The sequence below is a fragment of the Daucus carota genome, chromosome 7, assembly GCF_001625215.2.
Source record: "Daucus carota subsp. sativus chromosome 7, DH1 v3.0, whole genome shotgun sequence".
NCBI lineage: Eukaryota > Viridiplantae > Streptophyta > Magnoliopsida > Apiales > Apiaceae > Daucus > Daucus carota.
In genome coordinates, this window is record NC_030387.2 from 10,331,695 (window position 1) to 10,349,742 (window position 18,048).

General features: G+C 32.7%; 1 protein-coding gene across 1 annotated transcript; it reads left to right on the forward strand.

Moving 5' to 3' along the window:
• The first annotated feature begins 1,873 nt into the window (after nucleotides 1-1,873).
• On the forward strand, nucleotides 1,874-12,908 carry LOC108194696 (phospholipid-transporting ATPase 3). Its single transcript, XM_017361648.1, has 27 exons — nucleotides 1,874-2,032; nucleotides 3,118-3,183; nucleotides 3,308-3,369; nucleotides 3,599-3,680; nucleotides 3,910-4,020; nucleotides 4,941-5,018; nucleotides 5,166-5,262; nucleotides 5,882-5,988; nucleotides 6,240-6,305; nucleotides 6,697-6,818; nucleotides 6,923-7,016; nucleotides 7,239-7,316; nucleotides 7,404-7,520; nucleotides 7,661-7,810; nucleotides 7,893-7,997; nucleotides 8,280-8,422; nucleotides 8,800-8,901; nucleotides 8,987-9,050; nucleotides 9,131-9,343; nucleotides 9,863-10,028; nucleotides 10,134-10,213; nucleotides 10,312-10,551; nucleotides 11,168-11,389; nucleotides 11,472-11,639; nucleotides 11,810-12,163; nucleotides 12,257-12,360; nucleotides 12,608-12,908. The coding sequence occupies exons 1-27, from the start codon at nucleotides 1,874-1,876 to the stop codon at nucleotides 12,906-12,908; spliced, it is 3,651 nt and encodes a 1,216-aa protein (XP_017217137.1).
• The last annotated feature ends 5,140 nt before the right edge of the window (nucleotides 12,909-18,048 follow it).

Below are 18,048 nucleotides of genomic sequence, written 5' to 3' on the forward strand. Positions count from 1 at the left end.
GAAGAATAAGAGATTATGCCTTACAAGTTGGCACTTTTGTTTGTTTAAGCTTTCATAAGTACCTATGTGTAACTAAAGGAGCCCTTTTAGACGTGTAGTTACCATTTCTCTTTTGTTCATGTCAACGTTAGAAACAATTGCTTCAACAAATGGAACCCACACAAGTGGAGCCAAAACAAGGATCTCTAATTTTGGATTTCCGTCTCCATCAGACAATTTGGGAGATCTACTAAGTCTAACTTGTAAAAGGTATCCTACTCCACAACAGTCTCCGCATTTTAACGAGTATCCAGTTAACGATATAAGAGAGTAAGAATCTTAAAGAAGCAACCAATAGTTTTTAGTCACAAGTCATAACAGACGAGTCAAGAATTTCCCCAGTATGTTTACTACAAAGTGAAAGGTACAAAAAGCTATTCGATGTTCATATATTATTTTAAAAGTCACAACAAATAGTATATTACAATTAAGACTTTCGGCCAATGATTTTATGATACATTCACAGACCTTCAACTATAGACACATATAATGCACCCAAGATGACAATATAGAGCAGAATACACAATTACCACTTCTTTGTTAGTAAGGATGCAGTGTGCTTATAGTCTATAAATACTGTAATGCATCCAGCACTCGATAACCACACATGTCATTCACAACTCAGAGAATTCACAGAACTTCAATTCAAAAATTATTTTCACTAGAAAAGAGCAACAATATCAACATGGCCTTATGACCAAACACAAATGAGCCTGAACAACAATGCCCTTGCTTTGCACGGGCTTCTACGTTTACATGTTAAAAAAACAAACCTATAGCCGAGCTCAATACGGATGTTATATCAAATGTAACAAGTAAATTTTTAATTGTTCAGATTTCCTAGAGTTGAGCTGGTGAAGGAGAATACATCAAGCCTTACTTACCTCTTTTCTATTATCAGATGAATACCAATAAACAAATCAGCATGGCATCATAAAATCAGTACACATTCAATTTTATTAATAGAAAAAAAACAAAACACATAAGAGATAACATAATGAAAAAGACATATAGCACAACAAGATATTAACAAAATTTAACATAAAAAAATTACGAATGACAAATTAATTCAAGCAATTGTGTTTGAGTTTGATCTTGACGGGTGAATGATCGAGTTGGACCGCTCTCCCGCAATCATTCTCAACTCGCAGCTTCGGCCCGTCACATTTTTTCGAGGAACCATCCATTGTGAAGAATGTGTGCCGTGTAAATCCAATTGATATACACATATGAACTGAATCCGTTTGCCCCAAAACCCACACTAGGAGTAACCCAAGTGAGGAGAGACAACCTCACTATATATTAACTATATATACATGTAACGAGAGAATACTTACACAAAACACAAATCTTTGGTAAGGAGAGAATACTTGAGTTAAATCAAAGAGCAGACAGATAGTGAATACAGGGAGACTATGAAACTGTTACAGAGCATAGATGGAGAAATTGTTAGAGAGCATGAAGAAAATGAAGAGAAGAGGGTGTTGCAGAAATTGTGTGTAAACCGAGAGTATATTTGAAATTTCACTGATATTTTTCTTGGTCTTTTTGTCCCAATCCTCTTTTATAAATAGAAGTAGATTTTGAAAACATATAAATATCTTGGAAACTGAAAATGTTATTTATATAATATTATTCGTGTATGGATATTAATGTTTTATCAATCGGCACGTAATGTGACCTGATGGCATGACTTATATTCGATGTAAATCGTTGGTTTGCTCAAATCACAGCCCCAAAAAACAGTAAATAAAATAGAGCGAGAAATTCGGAGATCAAAAATAATCATTACTGTCTGCATGAATTTTCTTTCCGGCGATCGGAGAAATTGCATATGGCCGGATGGAAATATAGCAGACTAGGAAACACCGAGATTCTTGGCGGTTTAACAACGTCTCGAACCATTCAACTCGGCCGTGTCACACCTCAGGTTCCTGGTAATCGTACTGTCTATTGTAACGATCGTGAAGCCAACGCTCTTGCCAAGTTTAAGGTCCTCCTCTTCTCCATCTATGTAAATACATGCATGCAGGGGCTGATCAGTTAAAATTAGTTTTCAGGATATTAATTTGTATATAGTCTTACCCACCTATAGTCATAATCACACATGCATGCATGCATGCATGCACAATGTATTTAAATACATAATGCTTTGATCTTGTTTATAGGCCCAAGTTATTAGCAAGGGTTAAGAGTTGATATTTTTATCTAATTTTGGACATAACGAACATCTGAAATAATTTGGGCTAAAAAATATTATAGTTAAGTTTTAATGTTAGTAAGACATGTTTATTACTATGTTTGTAGTTTAGGTTAGCCTCTGGCCATGTGGTTTGGCCCTGTGTTAGCTAAAAGATGATTTTAGGGTTTCTTTTTGGTCGTTAATGGAAAGATGATCGTGTTTTGAAATCTGAATTGTGTGAACTGGAAGTTAAAAGAAAGAAATGAAGTGAAGTTAGGTGATTGTGAATTAAGTAGTAAAATCCGAGATTGAGAAGTAAGCAATACAAAAATGAGACTAGGATGAATTTTGAGAAAGAAGTTTCAGTTGAGAGAGGAGCATCTTCGACATTGGTAAGTAGAACCTCAAGGGGAAAAGTGATTCTGAATCCGAGATACATTATCAAAGTTAGAGGAATCATGGGGAAACGAGTGGAACGGTGTGCGAGCATGATAATCGTTTTTGAAAGGAAGAGAATAGAGCACAAATCTTATAGATTTATGTAGTTAGGTTCCTAAATTAATTCAGCACCTCTTACAACAAGAAAAACGAAAGTGGTAGTTAATTTCGACTGAAGTATTGAAATGGCTTCTATTAAAGCTCTATTAGCTATCGATTATAAGAAGGGGTTTGATAATTGTCATCAAAATCCTATAACATTCCTTCTAATTAAATTATTTCGTTCTTGATGTGAAATTTACTAGTTTATTAGTGCCTTTTTATAATTGTGGCAAGGTAATTGTACTTAGAAAGTTGAAAACCTTTTTATTTACCTCTTATTTAACTTAATTTGAATGGAAGATGTATGAATTCGCTAGTATGAACTTGATCTTGTTTGGTATTTATGTATATTTCAGGGAAATTCCATATCAACCACAAAGTACAACTTATTGACATTTCTTCCGAAAGGGCTATATGAACAGGTAATCTTATTTATCGTAGTGGAGTGTCTGATTCTTAATCTTCTCCTTCTTTTACCATGTTGTAAGCTTCGAAGTCCATAGTGTCAATTCCAATGTTGGACTTCTTTTGTGTTCACGATGGCAGTTTAGGAGGCTGGCTAACTGCTACTTTCTTATGATTTCCATGTTATCCTTCACACCTGTCAGGTATGTATGAAGATGTAAGTCAGATATGTGTGATTTTTTCGAGCATAACCTTTATAGAACTGCATAAACTATAACCTGTGGCACCAACATCCTTATTGAGTGCTAAGTTTTATTTAGGACTTTCTACCTGACACCATACGTCCTTCAGCCTGTCGTATTTCTTTGTTGTTGATATCTCTCTCAAACTAGTCTACAAGCCTCTAACTTATTCTCTCTTTTTTTATTGCAGCCCTGTGAGTCCGTATACAAATGTTGCTCCATTATCTATTGTACTCATAGTCTCTCTTATTAAGGAGGCTTTCGAGGACTGGGTGAGTAGTACTACTTTGTGTTTAACAAATTACTAGATTGTTAATAATATTTCATCCACTCTATTATTTGTAAATGGAAGCTTATGTAACTTCTAATTTGTCAATACTTGATTTTGATAATTTTATGAGTCTTTTAAACTTGTTGCTTTGTAGCAAAGTTTAAGGTCTATGTTATGTGAGTGTGTGAATAAATTACTTGCATACGTGTTGTTTATGTTCCTTGTAACAGAAACGTCTTCAAAATGACAAGTCAATAAATAATTCTGCTATAGATATGTTACAAGGACAAAATTGGGAATCTGTGCCTTGGAAGAAACTACAAGTTGGAGATATTGTGAGAGTAAGTATGAGATAAAATTTCTCATCTATTACATCTTCAAGTTCTTTGATTATTTATTAGAAACTGATTGTTCCAAAGTCTCTCTACTTCTTTATTTTTTTAATCAAAACTGCTGTATGTATTTACTAGTGTTCAGTTTTTAGCATACGGTGTATGTGCGTTGACTGCAGCTGGCATTTTGTTCAGTTATATGCTATCCGTAAATTGAACAGTTGGTGTTACTTCCACAATTTCAATTTGTAAAGAGGATTTAGACTTAAAAGAATTTATAAATGGAACTTTGATAATTTAGTTCAGTTTGATTGTAATTCTGGAAATTAAACTCTATGAGGGAAACTTACAAGATCTATTGTTTTGACAATTTAAATTAAGCGCGTGAATATTAAGCTTTTAAAAAAAGCGTTATTGACTTTACATAGCTATTGTTGATTTTTTATGTTGTGAAGTAGCAGGTTGTAATCTTTTGGACATGAGCAAAACCATGAAAGTACTATTCTTACTAATAGATGTGAAATTAGCATAATGTAAGCTATCTAATATGCACTGCCCGGATATTGTTCCATCTGCTTGGTGTGACATATTTAGATTTTCCTTGTTTTCGGTGCTAGACAAACTGTAAGATGTATCCTAGTTGGTCTGGGGATATCAATGGAGATCATAAATTCATCAAATGGTACTTGCTTTGAGTACAAGCTCTATAAAAATTTAGTATAGTCTACAGACATGCTTTTGTCTATTACTTCACTAAAACCAAAACCATTACATAGTATTTGATTAATATATAAAAAATCAATCATATTTTGAATTATATGAACGTAATGTGTACATGCTTCTGAGAATCACTTCATAATTTTGACTGTAGATAATGATCTCATATTCAATTTAGGTACTTCTATTGCTGAATGTTCCCCCTATTGCAGGTTAAGCAGGATGAATTTTTTCCAGCTGATTTGTTATTCCTTGCCAGTACCAACCCAGATGGTGTTTGCTACATTGAGGTTTGCTGCAGTTTGCAAATTAGCTTACTTCGAAGTTCATACTAAGACGTCTAGCAAATTCTTATGGTTGTTTAAGGGTTAATATAATATAATTTCATCTTTCTTATCACCTTATAGAAGAAACTTTTATGTTGCATTTTCTTACAGACTGCGAATTTGGATGGTGAAACAAATTTAAAGATTAGAAAAGCGCTAGAGAAAACATGGGATTTTTTGACTCCTGATATAGCCTCTGAATTTGATGGTTTGTCTTCTAAAATTAATTGTCTTCTTTGTTTGTTTGTCTACTATCTGGTCAGAAAAGGCTTTTGTTGCGTAAAATACTAATGTGCAAGTGTACACAATCTATATTAAATGTATTTTAAATGAATTAATCAAAATACAAGGAGATTTCCGAATCAGAATAGAATTCCAAAAGAGGAAATTCGTAACTGTATTTTGGACTCTGATTCTGGGCTCATACAGCTCGGATCAAATTGCAAGACCACTTCTGAATTAAAGGCCTTGTTCTAAGCTTCGCATGGGCTCTTGAATCACCTGATTTGGACCTCTAGAACTCCAGATATGGCCCAAACAGTGAATGTTGCGCAACTAGCTTCAAAGTCCGAATTTTGTTCGAATTAATCTCCAATCCTTGCTATTTAAACTCCAATCCAAATATAATTAGGATTCCTTGCATCCTACAATAAAACATTAGTATTTATTAAATAAAATTTCAATTAAGCACAAAATAACTAAAATACAAGAACAATATTAAGATAAATTGCACGCTTATCAGCTTTCTTTTTAGTAGTATAGCATATAATTACGCACTCATACTTATAATCATAAAATCTTTGCTTTATTATTTGAATTGTTTGCAGGCGAAGTACAATGTGAGCAACCAAACAACTCGTTATACACTTTCTCAGGCAATTTGATAATACAAAAGCAAACATTACCACTTAGTCCCAATCAGATTCTACTGCGGGTATGTGCTACATTCATAGACACGCAGATGAGCACACACCCATACCATTTTTCCAAGTAGATATTAATTACATCAATATTACCCAGTTGCGAAAAATGTTGTGTCTACTCTAAAGTTTATGAATAAATAGCCTATGTTATGTTTTAACAAATGTGGTCTGCTCCTAGAGGTCATTTTGAAGTTTCTTCTACTTATGTCGTCCACATAAAACTAGCATTTGTTCACATACTACCGCTCAACTCGGTTTACAGGGATGCAGTCTGAAGAACACAGAGTACATAGTTGCATCTGTTATCTTTACCGGGCCAGAAACAAAGGTGTGTGACATTATGATGATTGTTTAATCATTATGCTGACATTATGCGAAGATAGGATTGTTTTTTAATGATATATGTCAAATTTAATGTTTTAAAGTTAAATACGTAGCAGAGAAGCCTAATATTTAGATGTTATTCGACAAGTTCAGGCTGATTATATTAAGTACATCCATGTATCGCTTCTATGTAATCTTGAATCTGTTTCATCTGAAGAAAGGTCATTTTTATAGACAAGCACTGGCTTGGACATGCATCATCATTCTAGATATTTCAGTATTACATCTTATCTTTGTAGTGTTCTATGTTAAATTCTTTACTTTCCTTTCTTTCGTTGTGTATCCTATAACCTCTCTATTATTACTGAATTATGTTCTTATAATATTGCATGCAGGTGATGATGAATTCCATGAATGTTCCTTCTAAAAGAAGTACACTGGAAAAGAAACTCGACAAAGTGATTATCGCTCTCTTTTGCCTTCTCTTTTGCATGTGTCTTATTGGGGCCATAGGCAGGTCTGACATTAGCTAGTCTATTGTCTAAATTGTATATGAAATTTAAATCTTTTATGGCATAGTTGACTTCATATATGTATTGATTAATTAATGGAATGCTACAGTGCTGTGTTTGTGGATGACGATTATTTCTATCTGAATCTTAAGACTAAAAGACAAGGTGAACTCGACCAGTTCAACCCAAACAACAGGCTTAAGGTAAGTTATCAAACTTTAATATTCAGCGTTTCTCGATATGGATACTATGATATATACTTTGAAATAATTATAGCTAACCAAGATATCAAGATGACCATAACTGTATTCATCTAATCATTAAATATTAAGAAATCATTAATAGAATCTCGTGCTATAAATAATGTGACTACAATGATAAGGATTACCATATGCTATCTTGATAAAGATATTATTTTTCTCCAGGTTGCTGCCCTGGGTATGTTTACTTTGATTACTCTGTATTCGCCAATCATCCCTATTTCCCTTTATGTTACTGTCGAGGTATGATGACGAGTAATTTTTGTATGGTCTTTCAGAAGGTTTTTGATTATTCATCGATTCAACCACTTAATGACTCTTTACTTTCAGACCATCAAGTTTATCCAGTCTTCCAACTTTATTAACAATGACTTGCATATGTACCATTCTGCAACGAATACCCCAGCCTTAGCACGTACGTCAAATCTTAATGAAGAACTTGGACAGGTCAGTTTTGTGTTAATTTGTTTGATCATCTATTAGCATCTAAAAAACATTATTTCTATAAACTATGGATGATAAAACATTAATTAAGTTCTATAAGCATCAACTATTATTTCTTTTGATACAACCGTTTGCTATTCCAGATAGAATACATATTCTCAGATAAAACGGGAACATTAACAAGAAACTTGATGGAGTTCTTTAAATGTTCTATTGGAGGGGAGATGTATGGAGCTGGTGTCACTGAAATTGAGATGGGAGGGGCTCGCCGGAATGGCATAATTCTTGAAGAGGTATCAATAGCTGCATAGTGGTAGTATAGGTTTATTGGTTATCATTAGAATTTAAATATCTTATTGCCGTATAACCCCACAGGGGGAGAAATCGTCAAATACGATATTTGACAAGGGTTTCAACTTTGACGATGCGAGGCTTATGCGAGGTGCTTGGAGGAATGAACCAAATTCTGATGCTTGCAAGGTGGATTACTTTGTTAGATTTTAATTATTTAAACTTTTAATAGCCACCGAGATAATCAGACTAGATAGATTAAAATACACACACTGTTTGATAAAGACGTATATAAATCCAACTGTATGGTATGAATTTTGAATATTGTATAATACATGTCAGAATTAGTAGTTTGTTGTGCATACTGAATGTTTGCAGCTCTCAACTTGATTCATAGAAAATTCTTAAATAGTTCACTATATTTCTTTGTTTTAATTAGACGATTTTGGTAAAAGAGTTGTTTTTGTGTAGGAATTTTTCAGATGCCTCGCAATATGTCATACTGTACTTCCTGAAGGTGAAGAGACTCCTGAAAGAATTCGTTATCAAGCTGCTTCTCCTGATGAGGCTGCTTTGGTGTCTGCAGCAAAGAACTTCGGCTTCTTTTTCTACAGGTAGTTTATATACCAAATGGACTGCAGCTCATTGGGCACCATGTTTGACTAGAAAGAGACATTGCAATACAAAGTTTCTTGCATATATATTAATGTATCTGTTATTTTTTTATTGTCATCGTCATCATTTTCATTAGAGGCAATACAGTACATCTTTTTTTGTATTCATGTTATTTTCTCATGTATAATATTATGATATTACCTTCTAATTGTACACATGACATTGCACATGAAAGAAGATCTTAGATCATGAATTCCTGTAGAGTTTATTTTTTATTTATAACATGGTTATAATTATCAGTGCTGTACTATAGGTAGCTGTATTTATGTTATTTCATCATTAATATGCGTTAAACATTGGTAAACATATATTTCAGGCGTACACCTACTAAGATCTTTGTTCGTGAATCGCATGTTGAAAAGATGGGACAGATTGAAGATGTTTCATATGAGATCCTAAATGTCCTCGAGTTTAACAGGTGGGGTTTTGCTTCTTACTCAAATCTGTTACTTGCATGGCTTTTATAGTAAGGCTCTCGTGCTGACAGAAATAGCTCTTTTCAGTACAAGGAAGCGCCAATCAGTTATATGTCGTTATCCAGATGGAAGGCTTGTATTATACTGCAAGGCAATAACACTCTGTGAGACCTCTAATGTAAATTAAAAGTTGTTTGTGCATTGTACTTTTTATTTGACTTGTTTCTACAGGGTGCTGATACAGTAATCTACGAGCGGTTGGCTGATGGGGGTGATGATTTGAAAAAAAGAACCCGAGACCACATGGAACAATATGGAGCTGCTGGATTGCGAACCCTTTGCCTGGCCTACAGAGATTTAAATCAAGAGATGTATGACAGTTGGAATGAGAAGTTTATTCAAGCAAAATCTTCTTTAAAGGACCGTGAGAAAAAATTGGATGAGGTATGTGTTTAATTGAGGTTGTCACCTTTTAAGCAGATCATCTTCTAGTTACCAACATGTGCATGTCAGTTTTGTGCTTTAAATAGCTGAATTCTTACTATTTTATAATACAAAATAAATTAAATAATGTTTATATATATATATATGGCTAAATATATGAATAAATAATTTTAAAATGGTCGATTTCATTTTATTTATATGTTTTATATTTTCTGAATGTTTATGTTTTATTTTGTTTGAAGTTTGACAGTTTTAGCAGGTACCAAATTGTCTCAAGTTGTCCTTTTACACGTAAAATATAATTGTTTTGTCTGTTCAAAATTTTAGCTAGTTGGTAGCAGATGCATCTTCTGTCTAACTAGATCATAAAGGTTGTTACCCTTCCTAGCATTCTCAGCGGATCTAGTATTGTCCAACACTGTTGTTCATGTACGACTGCACTAGGCATCTTTTTTTTTTTACCAATTTGCTTTTCTAAAATCAGTCGGGTTGGTTAAGTATGTTTTGGAATGTGAATAGGTGGGGGAACTGATAGAAAAGAATTTGATACTAATGGGATGCTCTGCCATAGAAGACAAGCTTCAAGAAGGGGTACCGACATGCATCGAAACTCTCTCTAGGGCTGGAATCAAGATTTGGGTGTTAACAGGAGACAAGATGGAAACAGCGATAAATATAGCTTATGGTTAGTTTGCATGTAGTCCAGTGCCTCCTTTGATGAGGGTTTCTTAATGTATGACATCTCCTACAAAAATATGAATCCTCCTCTTTTTTTTACTTCCTGTTTCAGCATGTAATCTAATTAATAATGACATGAGGCAGTTTGTTATCAGTTCAGAAACTGATGAAATTAGAGAAACCGAGAGCAAAGTAAGCTTTCACATTAAAATTCTGTTGCTATGTAAGCTCAAATTCCAATTCTTTACAATTCATTTTTTTTATTTAACCCTCTCTCAATATAATGCTAGGGTGACCAAGTGGAGATAGCACGTTGCATTAGAGACACAGTGAAAAATGAATTACACAAATTTCATGATGAGGCCAAACAGTACCTTCAGGCAGCAACTGGCCCAAAGTTATCTCTTCTAATTGATGGAAAATGTCTTATGTATGCCTTGGACCCAAGTTTACGATCAATGCTCTTAAATTTGAGCATGAACTGTAGCGCAGTTGTTTGTTGTCGTGTCTCTCCTCTACAAAAAGCACAGGTCTCTCATTGTGCCACCTCCTTGATATAAATTATTTTATGTTTATTTACAATGATAATAAAACAGAATTATTTTCATATGTTCTCTTGTAGAACATGATTATTAAATTTTTCCTGTGAACTCTTTGTCATCAATTTTAAGCTCATCTGAGGACTATTTAATCGCATCCTCACCATGCCATTGTTAACTCCTTATCTTATGAGCGCAAAAGGGCTAGGAATTAGTCCTTGGGATTATATTATAGGATGAAGTATGATAAACTGAGATCAAGTTGTAACTAGTCCACAAATATTCTCATAAACATAGATTACGTAACTTAAAAATGCTTTCGGTTGGATGAAATTTGTCTTTTGGTGTGTATATTCACATGATAGCAAATCAGCTTGATACTAATCAGTGTCAATAATATAACGACTATTTTGCATTTGGGAATTGTGTAGCACAAACCTACAATATCATGATAGCAAACATATCAGTTTCAACTTGTTAATTAAATTTACAAGGCAAGTTCATCCAGTTTTCTAGAACAAATTTAAACTCCCATTTGTTGGTTAGCCATCAAATTGTGAATTTGCATGGTGATGTATAAAGTTGGGAAATTCAATTACTGCCTCAGGTGACAAGACTGGTCAGGAAAGGTGCACAGAGAATCACACTTAGTATTGGTGATGGTGCAAATGACGTAGGGATGATTCAAGCTGCTCATGTTGGCGTTGGAATCAGTGGGATGGAAGGAATGCAAGCTGTGATGGCCAGTGATTTTGCAATTGCCCAGTTTCGCTTTCTTACAGATTTACTTCTTGTTCATGGACGGTGGTCATATCTTAGAGTATGCAAGGTCACTTATCTACCTTTAAATAACACATGATCTCTTATGTAATCTTGATTGATCCTTGCATGATTGGAATTTTATGCTGCAGGTTGTGTCCTACTTTTTTTATAAAAATCTCACATTTACGCTGACTCAATTTTATTACACCTTTCAAACTGGATTTTCTGGACAAAGATTTTATGATGACTGGTTTCAGACTCTATATAATGTTATTTTCACATCCCTTCCTGTAATCTTCGTTGGACTTTTGGACAAGGTACGTTTCTTCCATTACTTCTGTAAATTTCATCATATGTTAATTCGTTGATACGAAAATGTTAAGGCATCTACTACAAATAGTTCAGATTATTAATTTTCAGTATACAAATGGTTCCATTCATCTTTTGCTGATCAATATTTTGAATTTCAATGTGATTATTTTAACAGGATGTTAGTGCATTCCTTTCCAAAAAGTATCCAGAATTATACAAAGAGGGGATAAAAAATACTTTCTTCAGATTCAGGGTTCTGGGTATTGTTGCTTTCTTCTCAGTTTATCAGTCAGTAATCGTGTACAGATTTGTAATCTCGTCCAGTACTGAAAGTGTGACTTCATCCGGGAAGATGTTTGGGCAGTGGGATGTCAGTACTATGGCCTTCACTTGTGTTGTGATTACTGTGAATTTGCGTCTTCTGATGACGTGCAACAGAATTACCAAGTGGCATCAACTAAGCGTTGGGGGAAGCCTCTTAGCGCTGTTTTTGTTTATTTTTGTGTATTCATTCTTTTTTACTTACAAGGTAATTAATAAGTACATAGTTTTTGTTACCTTGATCACTTCGTTTAGTTATCGAGTATTTTCACATTTTTAAGTCGTTCATTTCAACTTGCAGGGTATATTTTACACCATCTTCCTGTTGATGAGTACATTCTATTTTTATCTCACACTTTTTCTTGTTCCCATTGCTGCACTGCTTGGCGAATTCTTATACCAGGGGTGAGACTCTTAAAACTGATTGCTTCCACTTTGAGGTTCTGTATTTCTTTGCCTGGAGTGAATTTCTCATTATTGATCTAATTTAATGCTAGATTGATTATATTATTCCCTATTGTCGCTTCAGTTATAATTTTGAAATCTTATCCAATCTCCTTGGCCTAGATAAAAAGATGCTGGTGATGGTTTGTCTCGTCTTTTAACAACTGTAATAAGTTTATATACTAAGTAAATATTTGTGGTGTAACAGGGTTCAGAGATGGTTTTTCCCCTATGATTATCAGATCGTTCAGGAAATCCACAGACATGAGCCTGACAATGCTGGCTCCGCATTACTGGAGGTAGGCACTAAGCTGACACCAGAAGAAGCAAGGAGCTTTGCGTTTGCTCAACTACCAGGGCAGAGCTCCAGGCACACTGGATTTGCATTCGACTCTCCAAATTACGAGTCATTTTTTGCTTCACAGCACGGTGTTAGTGCCCCTCATAAGGCTTGGGATGTTATCCGAAGAGCAAGTATGAAGCATCGTAAGGCGCCTAAACATCGTTGAGTTCACCTAACATATTTGTACAAATTATTTCTCGGATTTTGCTATGAAAAATGCTTACACATGATAATCTGTATCATCGATCAACACTTGTAATTCTCTGAGCACTGTTTTTTTGATAGATGTAGTTTGGGGTAGGATTATTCACCATTTAGTTGTAACAATATCTACATATAATGTTCTTTTGGTGCAACCATGTATATAATCTAACACGAACATAGTTCCTACCGATAAATTTTTGTTTTCATACCGAACAAATGGTATAATATATTTTGATGGCCTAATTAATTTTATTTTTCAAAAATAAGAATTTATTTAGGTAACATTATATATAGTATTATATTTTGTTATGAAATAAACTTTTATTTTTTATCAAATGAAAATATAATATACCTCCTTGACATTTAGCTGGTGTTGGCTCCCATTGTCATCATATCTGTCATTAATGACAGAAATATCACGATCTTTAAAAATGCCCTCTGATGATACCATTTATTAACGCTACATCTTGCAACTTATTGCATAATTATTGAAAACACTACATCATCTGACGTTTGTTAGGCACTACATCGTGTAGCGTTCTATTAAGATAAAAAGAACAAAATCGAAAACGCTAAATCATTTTGTCTGGTAATTGAGAGTATCTTTTCCCAACTACATTATTTTGTACATTACATATATTTTTTGTGAGATTCTGAGTCTTTTCCCACATTTAGATCTAAAAGATTTAAAAAGATCTATATATTTTTAAAGAAATAAGTTCTTAAATTCGAAAATAAAAACTTACCCAAATAAACTTAATCCATGAGTTCGTTACATAAAAATTGTCTCTCTAAAATTGGCATAAGATAACATATTTATATTACGTTTCGATAATAAATTAAGAGTTCAACAATTTTTTTAATTACTTTTAATATATGTTTAAAATAAATTATTTTAACTCAAAAGTTTTTTTTAATGTATGCTTAAAATAAACTATTTTGATAAAATGAAGTGGATTGAAAATATTTTTTTTTTTTTGAGCACGATTGGATAGCCCAGTGGTGGGTTTATCCTCTGTTGTCCCGAGACACCCGGGTTCGACTCTGGCTCACCCCGAGATTTATTAGAACAGATACTAATTTGTAAGGCATATAAGCCTGCATTGTCAAAAAAAAAAAAAATATTTTTTTTAAAAAAAGGTCCCGCAAAAATTGAACACGTGTAATGAAATCCAACTCACGTAGACTAAGCGGGCGGAGCCGCTGGTTCTACATTTTCAATGCGCTCTTTCTATTTCAATGTATCAAATAAATCGTGTAATCTTAGTCACCCATTGATTAGTGTAATCATTCAAAAAATAGATATTATCTTTAATTTAAAAATATTAAAATTATAAAAAAAATTATGATATATTTTATAATAATATAATTTTTAAATCAAAGCACATATAGGTTTCATTTGAACAATATTATCTCTTGTAGAGATATATATAACCATGAATAAAATTAAACTTATAATAGCAAAGATAATAAAATATTTTAATTACATACACAAACATGAATTTATTAAGATAATTTATAAATTTTATAATAAGTATCTGAATTCATGATTACTCTTATACAGGATTTACATGCAAACCGAATAATTTAACAAAATTCAACGAAATAACTAAGAAAAATGAAAAAAAAATACTCCTCGTAGTATAAATTTTTTAGAATAGTGCTTATAAAATATAATTTTATAATAATTTATTTATAAAAATTCCTTCAATAGAAGTTTAATATTAAATTTCATTAAAAAATAAATTAAAAAATACTATGTTTTTGTTTGATAAAAAATTATTATGTAGTTATGTTTTGTAAAATGCGTGTAACATAAATAAATTGTCGAGACGGAAGGATTATTTTTATTTTAAAATATTGAGAAGACCAAAGAAAAATAATTTGTTTTGATATAGCATTTCAGGTTTATCAAATAATAAAATATCTAACAAACCTCCTAACTATGTAGTAGGGTAAGTCAGAGTCGTTCCCACAGAGACAAACGTATCAAACATTAGTTATCCTCGATTCAATCCAACTAACAAGTAACACAATAAAAGATGGAGATATAATTAAACTAATACAAATAAAATCTAGAAAATAATTAACTAAAAATATCTAGAATCAAGTATCCCCACCAGTATGAATTAATGCAAATATGATTTTCTCCCGCAATTAATCAGAACTCACGAGGAAAGATGCGCCCTATAAAATACCAATAACCTCTTCCGAGTATTAATGGCTTCCCTAAAATAAAATCAAGCCTATTTCCATGGTATCATGCAGTTTAGAGACATTAAACACATCATCCTAACTTCCAAACAATTCCTTCCACCTATTTCCATGGAGAAGTTCATGTCCTTATTGGATAAATCACAACCATCTAAATCCAACTTCCGATGGTAGATAGATATCGGTTCAAACAATACACAAAATCACGTCTGACCTGTTATTGTTACTTAGCACAACTCAATAAGCAATAGCAAATAACATAATCAACTAGAGATCATCAAAAATCATGCATCAACCACAACTAGGGTTCAACTCAATTCTAGAATAAAATCTACTCTAGCATAATAAATAATTAAAAGAAAACAAAGATCGATTATACAATGAAATCTTCAATCCCGAAGTCTTGAAGAAGAAGAGACAAAGTGTTATTAACCTAACCTAATTCTACAATACCCTCTTCCTCTTCTAATGTCTATTCTCCTTATATATATATATATATATATATATATATATATATATATATATATATATATATATATATATATATATATATATATATATATATATATATATATATATATATATATATATATATATATATATATATGATTTTAATGCTTACAAGGAAATACAAATCAGTTTCCCAAATGAAATTGGTTTGTCTAAGGAAAATTCGTAGCTCTGTTTTCTGTCCTGTATCTGGGCTGCTTCTCTTGGATTTTGGATATTGGACCACCTCTAAATTAAAGAAAATTCTCTATGCTTCGCGTGGGCTGTAAGATGATCCAATTCTGACTTCTAGAACCCAGGATATGGCCCAAACAATGAGTCAAGTGCAAACAATCCAAAATTTCCGAATTTCCTTCAAATAAATCTCCAAATTAAGCTTTTTATTCCAATTTCCTCCAAGTTTAAGAACTCCTTGCTTCCTACAATAAAACATTAAAATCTATTAAATAAATATTCAATTAAATGCAAAATATATTAAATTATGAGAATAAAAATCATCTGTAAATATATACTCTATCAAACATCCCCACACTTAGCTTTTGCACGTCCTCGGGCAAATAAAAGAAATAAAAATATCCTAACTAACTAACTAACCCCACTTTCGTAGATGACACGATTGCATTGAGCGCATGCAACAAGCCGTTAAACCCCTAGGCAGCTCTAGTAGGACGAGTTTTGTCTCGTGATGAGGGTTTATAGAAGATATACCCACAAAATCAATATTTTTCTGCCAAGTCTCAAACATGCAACTAATATGAATGCAATCTAAATGAATATGCCTAGAATCCAATCATGAAAGCATTAACCTCGTCAACATATAATATTCAGAATATGCAAAAATCAAGGATTTCATCTATCTCACATATTAGTCATGCAACTCGTCCACTGCAAGTACGGAGTGCATCGTGTGTGCTTAACATGCTCTCTAATGAAACAAAACAGTGCCCAACAAACTTCAACAGAGTCTTAACCATGAGCCGTTAATCAGAATAAAGCTTAAACACTTCGTTATAATAGAGTCAACTATAGCTTAGGGTCACAAAGGAACTTCTATGCCTCTCTTATATTTTTCTTTTTTTTTCATGCTCGGCCTAAGGTTAGGACGTTTCTCAGGGTATGTGAGTTGCGACCATCATAAGACTTTGCTATCTCATTATTTTTTATTTTTTGTTCCAAGTCAAGTGCTTCTTCAGTAACCAAGGGTTGTGAAAAATCACCAAGAAAATTTTATTTCTAGTACAGTTGCACTTAATACTAGCACAAGTACATGGATCGTTCCCTTCACATGACATTATATTGTCACCCATTGATCTCAAAGGAGTACTTGATACATTATTTTTAATATTCTATTTCTTTTTTTTTCTAGAAAGGCATATACATCTCATAGCTTCCCCAAACTTAAGAATTACATACTCTAAGCTCAAAAGAGAATAGTCAAAATTCTACGCTCGACTCATAGCTAAGGGGTCATTTGTTAAATCTGAACCATAAATTCTGAACGGTTAATATATCTGAATGATTGATAATCTGGAGCTGGATGAACGATATCATTTGATAAATATTTCTGAATGGATACCTATTATTTACATGTATATTATAATAATATATGATTGACGAGTTCAATAAAAATATTATAAATAATAACATTGTGTGTTATTTCTATATTTAAATATAGTAGTCATTTTTAATTTTTATGCGTATTTTCAGGTGCAAAAATCATAGTTATAGAATATATGTATATATGAATAATATATTAATTTAATATAATATAATTTATAATTGAATAATATAAAAAGTTACATAATTACAAAAGAAAAGTTATTCTATTTTATTTTACAAATACTGGACGTGAAAAATATAATTTCATGACCACAATTTTTAACAAACATGTATTAATGCAATGTTGGTCACTTAAATCTGTGGAAAAGAATGGGCAATAGATTATGTTGTTGATGACTCTGGATGAGACATGCTTGGTTTTGCAAACTCACTCGTCCAGAAGAAATAGTGTTTTCGTCCAGCAGATTTTCTTTCGTCCAGCGCCTCAGAAACTAACCCAAACAAGCTTAACATATGAACCATCCCATTCAGTCCCTTTAAGGGGTTAACAAATGAGGCCTAAGACTCAAGAATTAAGCTAGCCTATGTCTCGTTTCTAGAGCATTTATAGTGTAATTAAAATTTCCGCACAAAGAATTTCTAAGCATGCAAGACATCACATATGATCAAGATTACTGGCCAAAAAATTATGCAAATAAACTCATCACAAGAAATTAACTTGGTATTATATACTTTCATGGATTATGCAAATGCAAACTAAAAAGAAAATTAAAAAACTACAAAAAATCTACGAATTAAATAACTACATGCTCTAATTT

Bases quoted from the DNA above. Each gene is read 5' to 3' on its own strand.
- LOC108194696 (XM_017361648.1), top strand. From the start codon at position 1,874: ATGGCCGGATGGAAATATAGCAGACTAGGAAACACCGAGATTCTTGGC. The intron at 3,184-3,307 runs GTAATCTTATTT...TCACGATGGCAG, and splicing joins CGAAAGGGCTATATGAACAG to TTTAGGAGGCTGGCTAACTG. The intron at 7,521-7,660 runs GTCAGTTTTGTG...TTGCTATTCCAG, and splicing joins TTAATGAAGAACTTGGACAG to ATAGAATACATATTCTCAGA.